Source organism: Phalacrocorax carbo, chromosome 12, assembly GCF_963921805.1.
Source record: "Phalacrocorax carbo chromosome 12, bPhaCar2.1, whole genome shotgun sequence".
Taxonomy (NCBI): domain Eukaryota; kingdom Metazoa; phylum Chordata; class Aves; order Suliformes; family Phalacrocoracidae; genus Phalacrocorax; species Phalacrocorax carbo.
In genome coordinates, this window is record NC_087524.1 from 16,733,804 (window position 1) to 16,746,799 (window position 12,996).

General features: G+C 40.1%; 1 protein-coding gene across 1 annotated transcript in view; it reads right to left on the reverse strand.

Moving 5' to 3' along the window:
* Positions 1–12,996, reverse strand: part of EIF3A (eukaryotic translation initiation factor 3 subunit A) — a 35,800-nt gene extending 22,804 nt beyond the window's left edge. Inside the window, exons 1-8 of the mRNA XM_064464260.1 lie at positions 12,838–12,996; positions 8,849–9,039; positions 8,509–8,645; positions 5,301–5,464; positions 3,791–3,990; positions 2,613–2,821; positions 1,471–1,642; positions 364–468 (exon numbers count right to left, since the gene is read on the reverse strand). Coding sequence (XP_064320330.1) covers positions 364–468; positions 1,471–1,642; positions 2,613–2,821; positions 3,791–3,990; positions 5,301–5,464; positions 8,509–8,645; positions 8,849–9,039; positions 12,838–12,886 — 1,227 coding nt within the window. The 5' untranslated portion in view covers positions 12,887–12,996. The remainder of the gene's footprint in view (positions 1–363; positions 469–1,470; positions 1,643–2,612; positions 2,822–3,790; positions 3,991–5,300; positions 5,465–8,508; positions 8,646–8,848; positions 9,040–12,837) is intronic.

Consider the following 12,996-nt stretch of genomic DNA (forward strand, 5'->3'; position numbering starts at 1 on the left):
TTCCCACAAAACCCACTTGCATGCATATGCACGTGTGGGTGCGCAAAGTTTTCTCATTTCTGCATCTTTAAATGAAATTTAACTGAGGATCGTCTCCACTAATGAGACCTTCTGATATGTTCCCAGATCTCTGCACCTTTATAGGGGCCCTATGAATAGCACCCCAGAGACCTGAATGAATTTTCATTCTGTTTCAATAAGCCGGTGTACATACATGCCGTTGTAATGGAATTTGACCAAATAAAGCCTACCATTGAAAATTCTGGCAACAGAAAAAGCTAGTTGGTATTTACCACAAATCAATATTCAAATAACAGACTAAGTCAAGACCAGTTACTATACACAAGGAGCTACAAAACTCACCTTGCTGACACGGCTACATAACTTGAGCGGGTGAAAGTCTACTTCAAGCCAATTGTAAAGTTCTTTCACTTCCGGGACAACATATTGCACTACGTTGAACCTCACCTACGGTCAACAAAAAAATCCAAAGATCTTAAAATAAATACAATATTAACAAATAGTTATGCTTTAAGAATTTTATATTCAAGAAGTTAGATAGGCACCGCATGTACCTTTTAATATAGGAGACTTTTTCGTTAGAGCATTCTTAATTGCAGTGACAATAACTCTACACTACACCACTTAACTGTATTTAAGAATTGAGAAGTACACGAGTAAGATAAATATTTAGACTAGAGTACCACCCTCAACTTATTAGCCATTTCTAAGACCCAAGTCCTACTACACAGATGTAGACCCACATCCACACTGAAACCACACATCTCAGTTCATGAGTAAACTTCTGAAACTTTAAATTTTGTTTTTAAGGCAAACTGTAGAGGTACCAGCAGAAGAATTAATGCAAATTGTAAAATGAACCTTGAATGTAAGTTTTAGGCATGCATGCAAATGACTGCAAGAAATTCAAACAACCTCTGAAAATACCTAACTGTGATTGAATGCCTAATTTTTTTATGAATATCTGGGAAGGTCTGAAGACAGACAAATCCAGCCTCTCTTCAAATTTTCATAATCACTTAGGTCCTTATGGTCTGCTATTTGATATCTGACCTGTGCTTATCCAAAATACATTTAAAACAGAAAAATAAGCAATTGGTTCAGTTAATTACACACCTTAGAGCAGGGGAAAAACCCACAGTTCTAGCTTACAACCCTTTCAGACCACTCGGAGTTTCAAAATGACATTTGTTCCTTTGCTGACATGAAGGACTATATTGAATCTGACTTTTCAGTGCACACAAGCATTCAGGCCTCCCATTATTGCTGCCATTTCCAAGCAGTCCCTCTTGTGGATCTGCAGTTTTAACACTACACTGTAAGTCATACAATTAACCATATAGCTGTTTTAGCTTTTACACTGCTGTCCCATAATTAAGCACAGCGCTCTAGAAGGAAAACAGTCCAAAAAGAGGACTCACTGTTTAAAAGCTGCTCATCACTACCTACCATATCATTAATGAGACTGCCACGTGTAGGTGGGGCCTGAAGACCCAACAGGGTTGCCAGACGTCGCTGTTTTTCAACAATGATGCCATCCATATCCAGAAGGCGAGCAATATCAGTTCTCTCAGGAGTTATAGGAATTGACAGAGTGGCCAAAAGGACTCGAGTAGACATCCTGTTGGCAAAGTATAACCACAAAAGATGAACTGCAAGAGAACACTAATTCCTTTTCGTATACATGCCAATTCAAGAGTAGGAATGAGTAGCATTCATGATGACCAGCTGTGTAAAAATACCAGCAAAACCAGAGAAGACGTCAACTGCGCAACAGGAGTACAGAATGCAGTGTTCTTCAGTAACCAGGGGAAAGGTTTTGATAACAGCTTTTCATTACTTACATATGTGTGTATATACATACATATATATACAAGGAAATGATAAAGAAATAAAAGTCACCTCTGTAAATACCAAAATACTATAAAATAATGAAAACAGCAGAAAGCAGCACCTTTAAAAACTTACTTTAGCTGTAAATCCATATCAGTTATTTTGATTGCATTGATTTTTAAAATTTACTGTGCAAGCCAGATGTACCTTTTGATTAACACTACAAATGACATTAAATATTTAAATCCTGATCTTAGCACTCAGATGAGAAGGAATATAAGAATTTCCATGGAGTATTTATTCCCACCAGGTTCTGATTCTATAAAGGCCTGTACATGAACTTCAGAGGTTAATGCAGTCAATGATTCCACATGCCTCAAAAGCCTTGCCAATATCAACTTTTATACATTAAGGAAAAGTTTACACCAGTTATAATGAAATCTTGTGAAATAAATACCACAACTCAGAAGAGAAAATGGAGGCAAAACAAAGATACTTATTAAATTGCTTAGCTTCCCAGTCAGCAGAGAAGGAAGTTTAACTAAGGTGGTCCTGATGCTTATATTATTTACCCTGTAGCTTTGTAACATATCCTTCTTGCTCTAGGTTTCTTTTGAGGAAGTTAGTACTGGCCACTTAAAGCAGAGCTGCTCATAGCCATACATGCCATCTGCTTCTTTTAGGGTACAATTTAGTTTAGTTTTGAACCTATAGGGTTAAAAATAGAATCTAAGATCACATTAAATATCTTTCCCCACCTCTGCATCTCCTCTTGTGTGAGATTCTTTCGCATTTCTCTTGATAAGTGATAAAGTCGGTGAAGTGTGGATGCATGAAAAAGAGCATTTCCTGATTTCCAGAAGACAGTTGAAACTTTGTGATAGTAATTTGCCATCAGTTGTGGTTTGGGAGGTTTCTTAGACAGCGCAAATAGCCCATGAATATCCTCCACCGCTTTGAAAGCTTCCTAAAAAAAACCAAAACCACTACCTTTTAGAACGTTTTTTGCAACACCCAAAAAAGGGAAAATATATATTCAATAAAGGTTATAAGACCTTAATATATTTAATACCACTGAAAACTGTGATCTTCAGTTTCGCCAGCTACATGAAACAAAATACTTCTTTCCTAATAAAGAAATTACTTGGACACACTGCAAATCCATAAACCATCTGCTCAGAATCTGGTAGTTAATTATTAGTTTGTGTGATTTTTTAAAAACTGGTTTCTTTCAAGCCACAAACCAAGGGGGGGGGGGGGAAAAACCCACCTACAGAATAACTCCACTATTTAACTATTATACCAATTCTACTACTTACAGGTTTTACCATTTTTCATAAAAATAGTTTTTGTGATAAAAAATGGGTGTAGTTTCCCTAAAAATACATGTAATCTTGGAAATGCCTTACATGTAATTACTTACACACTTAAAAAGGGAGCAACACAACAGAGAACATTCTCCAAATTCACAAAAGCAAAAAATTACAACCTTAGCTTTTTAAGGAATTTAACATTAGAAAGCTTGGAAAAGCAAAGCACCTCTGAACAGTTTGCTTTGAATAACAGCAGGCTTTAACATTTACCAACCACTTCCCAGACTTCCCAGTGATCTAGTTCACGAGAATGCAAGATGGCAGAGATGAAGGTGCCATCACCAACTTCTCATTTTTGCAACTCAAAACAACTTCAGCCACTTTACCATTAACTACTACCAGCAGAAGCTTGGTTTGAAATGCTAGGAGAAACCAGCAATCCCAGAAACATCACACTAAGTACTCAATATGCATGTAGCACCACATTCTAGATATCAAAACTTTATTCTTTCGCTATTATCCTGTCTTTACCTTGGAGTATATACCATGAAACATGATCTGCGTGGAACAGATTATGGAAAGGCTGTAGACTACAGCGTGATTACAGGAACCCTGCTGCATACCTGCCACAGCTCCATGCTAATAGCACTGTCAAGCTGCACAAGCCTGGTCTCCAAGTGCATTGACTGACTGTCAGGATTGTTGAGGTTGATTGCTGTGCTTTGGTTGTGGTGACGCTGGATCTGCCCCAAATGCATTCGTAGGTTATCACAGAGTTTACGGAACTCAGCTTTACGTGTGTACTGCAGGCAGAACTTAAAAGCTGCGAAAATGAACAATATAAATTAAGAATGGTCACTAATGGTGACTTCATAGTAGTTCTAAATGGGATTCAAATATGTAAATCAGTACGTTTAAAGAATTTTCATTTACAGTCCAAAGACATACCAAACAAAATGTAATCTGTCATGCATAATGCGTGACAATGCAGAGCACTTCCATCTTGACCTCAAAAAATTAAGATGCTTCTACATGATTAAGCTTAAAGAGTAAAGAGAGTACTTTGACTCTCTCTAAAAGTGTTCTCATTTAAGCAGTGATTCTAGCTTTTCTTTTAAACTAAGTGTAAATAGAATTCTGTGAAGGGCAAGAATTCAGGTTTTGGCTTCGTAAAACGTGGGAAAAAATTCTCAAGTCCTCTAAATATGGTAAAGTTAAATGAAGCTTTCAAATGACTGGAAATGGCACGGAAGAAAAATTGTCTTTGATGCCATAGTTCCTCTCAAAAATCTGTTTTTGCTTTGCCACTGTCATTCCGAAAATTCTGAAGTATCTCTACCAGAAACAGGCAAAAAAAGAAGTCTCAACACTGTAGCACAGAGACTTAAATACACTACAGCACCCAGAACTCACCTTATGGTCGTCTTTCCTAATGTACTTGCACAATTTGGATCCAGAGTTAAAAACCTAACAGACTCTTTTTTCAAAAATACAGAGCCCTAAGTTATACATACAAAGGAAAACATTTTTCAGCTCATCTCTCACCCTTAAGAAAAGATTAACATGTAAGTATTCATTCTTATAAATTCAATTTTTGCAGAATAATGCCAGAATGAATCAGACTAGACTTTTTCCTACTATGCTCCACATAATATTTTGCTAAGTTATATCTGTGTCAAAACTGATAGTGCATCATAATTTTACAGTACTCTTTGTGTACACTAGTTTTTGAAGTTAGCTGAATACGTTAGCATAGAATATGTTAATGGCAGACACATTTGCCATTCTGGGTAGCAAAGTGAAAACATGACTAATTTTGATCAGTAAGTTAGAAAAAATACAGACACAGCACCAGTAATTCTCATATTCTCAGTATGTCCAGGAAAAAAATAACTTTCTCCTTGCAGGTTCTGTTACAAAAAAGATCAGTGCCCAAAAACCTCAGTAATTTTACGGAACCTCTGTAATTTTAAGAACAGTATGTGTGTACATACATATGCTTAAGAGATTAATACATTTCCAACTCTGAAGCAATATCCAAACAGAAATAACCTTTAATTTTCTAGTTTTACAGGATGCAATATGGAAGTCCTAGATTTCATTATACTTTGAGTTTCCATCTTTTTGACTTACCTTGCTGTGCGATATCATGGTACAGGCGTTCCACTCGAGAATTATTTCGGAGAAGATCTAAACATTGTCTATAAGATTCCCATAGAAATTTAACCCAGGGTGTCAACAGCAGTCGGTCAGTACGATCCTGAGTGTCTTCTCCACTTACAGCACTCAAAAGAACACTATGGGGGGTGGGGGTGGGGAGGTAAGGAAAAAAAACAAAAGGTGCTTTATTCCCCACAATTCTCACCGATTTTTCTTATCAAGGTCTAAGATGAGGCTGAACAAGCCTGAATAGCTAATTGCTGCTGAACAGTATTGGTTATTTTCAAATTGGTCCCTAACACTCCTCCCTTTTCCTTTAAGGACTGTAGATAACTTGTCTTGCTGTTAAGTTTCAAACTTTGGCCCCTGCATGTACAAGCTCCAGAGGTAAGAGATGTCAGGAGCTTTCATATCCTTCACATGAGCAAACCAAAGAAAACTAATTCCAGGATTTTCACCTTCCCTCTTTTACCAGGGAGCTGTGCACTGCACCCGTTAGATTCAAATATCACTGTCTACTCAGATACCTTCCTACTTGCTGAAACTTCCTTTTTAATCACCAGCAATGTGCCAGAGAGAGATCACTTCTTGTTGACATATGACACAGAAGCAATTTGTCCCTACTATCTGCAGACTTTGAAAACTAGAATAAAGTATCAAATCCTTAACAATTCTGACATGAAAAATATAAAAAGATGGTTAAAGATGTCAGAAGTAAGATATTATAATCTTGCACTTAGGGGCCATATCTGCATTCCCTCATTCACAGAAATACAAGATTGGAAAAGATTCCCAAGACACTGAAACAAATTCAGTGCTATGGCCCTCATGATCCCTTTCTGCTGAAAAACCTGCCCAGTGTGACAAACTTACAAAGAATCATCTTCCCCTAAGCCTTCATTTTTTAAGTCCTTTTTGAACTATGCTCCTAACATAAATTCTCAACTCCTGTAACTCTCTTCTTCTATACTGCTTCCAGTTCTAATTTACTTCCTTGAGCACTGGTACTATATAGAGTATTAACAATGACATTTCGCTAGTGTCTTCTCCAATGGATCAAGCAACAAATCCCACAAAAAAGCATGAGAAGTCTAGAAAACAGGACTTAAAAAACACTAAAGAAACTGTGATTGTTCAGATAAAGAAGTGTGACTGAAAAGACGTGTTTTCTAGTGCTCAGTTATGTAAGAGAGAAGGAAAAGAGCGGTCAGCCAATCTTCAATATCTAACTGTTAGTGGGATTCCTCTGTAACAAAGACTACTTCAAGCACTGCACTATTTCAAGATAATATGAACAGCACTGCCATCCTGGAACAGCTAATGAAGACAGGTCTGTAACCTTTTTGGGTTTTGCAACCAATGAGTTCTCAACTTCTACCAGAGAGCCTTGCTGTTAACATGTAAATCCACAGCCTTCCACTCCACGTCTTCAAGTTCTATTTGACTACTATAATTCTATCCCTCACAGTCACCTACACAAGACAAAATGTCATCTACTTCGGTAATTTCTTCCTATTTTCTATCATCAGTAAATACGACTTCAACTTTTTTAGTTTCTGTGCCAAGATCTTAATTGAAAGAGTTCCCACCAACTTCACTCTTGCTTCATATCTACTTTCATCATTACATGTCATCAGTTCCTCACTGGGCAATGTCTAAGTCCCCTTCCAATTCAACCGTAAACGTCCCTTCTGGTATGGTATCAACAGCTTTACTTTTCCCCAGGTTAGATCTCTGGCATTTCTTGAGTCTAAAAAAATGAAATTACCAAATAAATTATAACACAGTCAGATGTCACCTGTCCTTTGGCAAGCCATTGCTGAATTTTATCTTATTTTTAGCTCCGTGTACTACTGACTTCCTTCAAAACTCCTACTAAAGATCTGAATGTATTATAATCAAGAAAACAACACATCAGCAACTCTTCAGACCGCTACTCAGTCCTACATATGGATGATGAGAAAACACACTGTCTGCTCAGATGGGTATCTGCAGAGCTGCAGTACCCAAAAGATCTGCTGATATTTTTAGAACTCTAGGGTAGAAATTACATTTCACCCAACATGAAAAGAGACCCATTCACCTCAGACAGGGTAATTTCCATGCTCTAAAAACCTATCTCTTTCTTCTACTCCAGAATCAATATTCTTACAAAAATACGTAGCGAAGTATTGCTTCAATCTTCAGACCACACCTAGCATGGCTAACCTCAACCACCTCCTCAGAATTTTACCACCATTTTCCTAGAACTCTCCAATTATGACTGAAGATCCTTTTGTTATTTCTTTTAATATCTTTCCCAAGTTTTAATTTGTTTTGCCTCATGGTAATTTTAATTTATTCCCTACACTTTTTTTATTTTTTTTAAAGGATATGGACAGATGGCCTCTTTTAAACTCAGCTGGAATGGTTTAAAACATTTCTTTACGCCCACCTTGTCACCCCTCTTCCACAGATGTCACCACATACATAGCAGTACTATCAGAGTTAATATGAGCATTCCCTGCATCAATAGATTCATCTGAAGAACATAAATATGCAATCGGAGCTAACCACACTTTGCCTGATGCAGGTCAGGATGTTCTCCCACAAACCGTTCTGACAACAGAACTGTGACTTCTCGCAGAGCTGGAGAGTGGTTTCATCCTAACCTGGCACTACTTCCTTAAGCGAGGTCTAAGTGAAGGTCTATCCACAACCTAAAGCAGATATATTTACTGAACCTTTTTCCATCATTCCTACATTCTCATTATCCATCCAATTATTAATAACACTCTGAATTTACTTTTTATGCCTTTCTTGTATTAGCTACCCAAGCAAGTAAAAAGTAACATTACCTTTTGTTTGTACGTGCACAATGTGGTCAGAAATACTGGAGGTTATCACATATGGAAATTAAATTGGCCTAATATAATTAATAGTATTTGTACATCAACTGATCATGAGCAGCTTTTAATAATAAACTCTCCAAGAGTTCAGGCCCTAGAAAGCAGTGACCTGACTCCCAAAACTGCTCCTACTCTATGTTTTCTATTCTTTACTGCTTACTTCCCTTACTTTTCTCTACTTGGGCTTAGAATTTTGTTCAATGCAAAATACGGTTCCTATTTTTTCCCCCTACCAGAACCTCTAGAACACCACATTGCCGTGAAGCGCTACATTTTAAAGATTGGCCACCTACCTTTCTGGAGTTTGAATGTTATCTAAGTCTTCTATGTCCAGTACCATCTGCTGGGATTCTTCCTTAGCTGCTTCTGTTTTTTCTTCAGCTAATTTTAAATAGGCTCGAACAACGTCTTCCAAAGATTTGATGTTCACCTACATCAAAGGCAGAAAATGGGAAGATGTTTCCACCCACAACAGGCAGCAAATACTTAAAATGTAAATGCTACAAAACTAGAAACATCTAAAAGGCAGATTAATTCTAACTCCAGACCAATCAGTTACTTTTAGATCATATCAGCTGACACACACCATGCTTACTACAAATAATAATTTTTAAAAAGTACCAAAAGCCGTACCTGCTGGCAAATGTTCTTGTACTGGTACAGTCCTTCTTTTGCCAGATGACTCTTGCGGAGATCCACGCAGAGTTCCAGGTACTTCAGCATAATCGGCTCGTGGATTTTTTGCCATGTTCGGTGTTTTTTACTTTTCATAACATCATAGAGAACATCAAGGGCAGGCTGCTTTTTGCCAACCTCAAGGAATTCTGAAAGTAAAATCCAATTAGCAAAAGACTTGCAATGGAAAAGATACATGTTTTTATGCTTAAGACTGTAAACTTTTAAAATTTAATCAACTCTAACCAACGTTCACTGACGGTTTGATTTAGCTGGCCCTATCAGGAATGCTGGCAGATGCAGTGCCAGTCTTTCAGTGACATAACTGGCAAACGAACGCAGGCCTCTCCATTAACATGATAATTTCAGGACGGCAGATATGTCTCTCTGTCCATCCAGGCACAACTGGAAGCTTCATACATATTAATAAAATATACACATCCAGTTTTAAAACTTATTTCATCAAGAAGGACAACGAATACACACCACAAGGCTTGTAGTACAGCACCTACCAATGTCATTCAACAAGATGCAAACCATCTAGTGAATGTGACTCAAAAAAAAGTCCTGCCCTCAAGCCAAGAAAGAAAGAAAGAAACTTCAGTCACAGAAGTTGTTTGGAATTTTTTTTTAACTCAGAGCAGTCTAGAGATTCAGTTTACAGAATGCTGAGACTAAAAACTGCTACAGTCCAATTGTAGGGCCAGGCATTTTTTAAACCAGCCTTGCTGCTGAAAGCAGTGTCCTGTTTATTCATTCCCTAGACAGCTGCTGTTACTAACAGGATCTCTCAGCATCACTGCAACTCCCATCTATGATATACCACACGTTCTGCTCAGTACAAAATACAGCAAACCATCCAGGAGCAAATACCAAAGCAGCACTGCCAGCTACCAGCATACACACACTGGCCCTACACTAAAGGCAATCTTAACTGCAGAAAAGCAAGGCAAAACATTGAGGATGGGAAGCAAACAGGTTTGAGAGACAGAAGTCAAGGACAGCTAAAAGGAAGTGTGTGTATTCTTAAAGGATGAGGGGTGGAGTCAATACTTTCCATTAAGTACTTTGGAAATCACTACATTCCTGACGAAATAATGGCAGAACAGATTAAAGTAGGGACCTGCCTCAAGTTGCTCGGACATCAGACAAAGCTTCTAAGTTTTAGAATGTTTAGGATCTAAGTTAAATGTGGCTAAAAGATATATTTTGAAAGCAAAAGGGTTGTTTTAATTTAAGGACCGCAACAAGTATTCCGGTCTTAGTTTATGTAAATAGTGAGCTCATGTAAGATGAGCAAGTTACTTTATAGAAAAAATGTACTGTAACATTTAAAGATAATTAAGGTTACAATGTCACAGTATTCAGCTGTATTTGTTTTACTCACAGAGGGAATTTTAATAAAGCTATCCTCCATCCCATAATTTACACTGTTATTCTATCTGAGTGCTGCTTTTGAGGCGATTACTGCTCTTGGCTTTACAATTTTTTATTTATGAAAATAAACTCAAGAGGCAAGTTTAATCTTGCAACAATGCCAGGCCATTCCAACCACAACTCTCAGAGGTCGATAACCAACTGGACAAAGCACAAAATTTATTCATGTTGTTTGAAAGTATTAATTAACTCTGACTAAGCAAGTTCTTACCAGTAAGTCAAATAATTAAGGCTAATTTAACAGACACTGTAGTAAAAGCACACACAAAGTGAACCTGAAGAGTCAAATACAGCACACAACACCATGCCTTGCAGTAGAAACTCATTTATGGAGTTATGGAAACAAAGATTTGTAACAGACAAAATGTAAAGCCTTACCCCCGACGTGCTGTCAGAATTGCTTTTTTTCTATTTTTTTTCTGTTATACCACTTAAAATGTTAAGAGGTATCCTAAACAGCAACTGAAGCTCTGAGAAAACATGAACTACCTGATACATACGGACAACTCATTTACTACCAACCCAAAATCTCCAATTAAGCTAAGTTTTTGATCTGAGAAAACATACATCGTTACAGAAGGTGACAACGACGTCATGTGTTATCCAGTACCTCTAACAGAGAGAAAACCTAATACCTGCAACAGGAAAACATTCCTGAAAGTTGCATTACACCCTTGACTACAAAGCAATGCCAGATATTAACAGCTAAGGGCTGGCTTTGACCTACATTTATCATCTATAAGGAACACCAGCTTTTCTTACATATCTATACATACTTGTAATCATTCAATCTCTTCTTATTTTCCAATATCTTTTTTGTATGTTGGGGCCACTAAGAACCTGAAGCATAAAGTGCTCCTAAATGCTCACTTAAGCCTTATGTATAAAATGCTAACACTGAAGCTCTGGAAACTGCACTGGATGTTCCAACCTGAAATGTCAGTTTAACATTAAACTGCTTCCTGTGACATACCACCTGCATTAGGTACAACTTGGTGAGAATCTCACCTTGGACAAGGTGAGACTGAGCCCCTGCAGCCTGCAAGACTTGACACTGCTTGTCATGTTTTCCATTCACTCTGCTGAGACTCAGAATTGCTAGTGTTTGTCTAGAGAACACTCCCTTCAGTCCAACTCTACTCCTTCAGTTCCTTAGAACTTAGTAGACTTGCAGTAGTGCAAGAGATGTGAATTTAAAGCTGCTCTTCAATGCAAGGAAAGCAACAATAAAATGTCACATTTAAACAGTTTAAGGTCAGAATTCCAGCAATGTGACTCACTCACCAAGTGCGACATATTCTTCCCATGAATTCTGAAGTTTTAATTAAAAACTTTATATACTATGGCATGTGCACCTTTTCCAGTAAAAGGACTGCTAAAATACAACTTAATCTTTGGAAGGTGATTGAAGCTCATTTTTTTTTCTCATCATTTTGTCTTTCATCTTTGTGGAAATTATTTTTACAATGAGTTTTCAACTAGAAATCTTGAGAACGTGCAGTACTTTATTTAACATTTTCTTGTTACAATACCAAGTACTTGAATTACACATAGTCCCCAGACTACGCAGCCTCTTCAGCTGTCATTTCACGACCCACACATCATCCATAATTTTTGGGTGTCTTTAAGTGTCATCTGGCAATCAGCCCTGTGATAATGAAGGGTCTAAATGGTCTTGCTAAGTGCTTAAGATAGGATACTATAAAAAAAGAAGTGTCGAAACCACATATTTAGCCTGAGAGGAGACAGCTGATAAACATAACCACTCTGGCTTTATATGTGGCAGTTCAGCGAGAGACAGCTACAGTGCAGTCCTCCTTGGTTCCTGTTCCAGGAGCAAACGTACGCACCAGCCTGTGCCACACTGAAGAAATTTGGCCATTTGCATTCTCTCCAGAACAAGAAGGACAGGACTCCTAAGTGCGAAGCCCACATGGAAGAACGGGGCCCAGGATCAGGCCAGTCTGAGATCACCCCGGAGCGGGTGTGAGATGCGGGCTGGACACACCGGGCCCAGCCCCCGGCCAGCGCAGGGCCCCTTCCACCCCGCCGTGGCTCCGGCGGGGCAGAGCCGCATGCCGAGCTGCCGCGAGGCCCGGGCCGCCCTGCCCCGGCCAGCGCAGGTCCCCCCCGCCGTCCCTCCACCCCCCGCCTCCGCCCGCGGGCGGCCGGGGGCCCCGCCGGGGAGCGGGAGGCGGAGCCGGGCCGGGCCCTCTCTCCGCGGGCCGCCCGAGCCTCGCCTCCACCATGCGGCGCGGCCCGACGCCGGCCAGGCCCCGGCCATCTACCCGCGGCGGGGCAAGGCGAGACGGCGCTGCGGGCGGCCTCTCCTCAGCGCCGTGGAGGCGCCGGCCGGGGTCCCGCGCCGCGCCGCACGGCGAGGCCGCCCGAGGCGCGCTGGGGGGGAACGGCCCGGGGGAGCGGAGAGGCGCGGAGCGACGCACGCTGCCCACCACGGCGGGGGAAACGGGAGGCGAACCGGCGCGGGGTGGGGGGCGGCCCACACTGACCGTTCGCCCGCTTCAGGGCATTCTCGGGCCGCTGGAAGTACACCGGCATGATGGCGGCGGCCTCTCCTCACAGGGCGGCGGCGGCGGCGGCGGCGCGCTCCGTGCTCCAGCCAGGCAGCCTGCGAGACCGGAAAGGGAGGGCGGCCCCGCGCCCGCTGC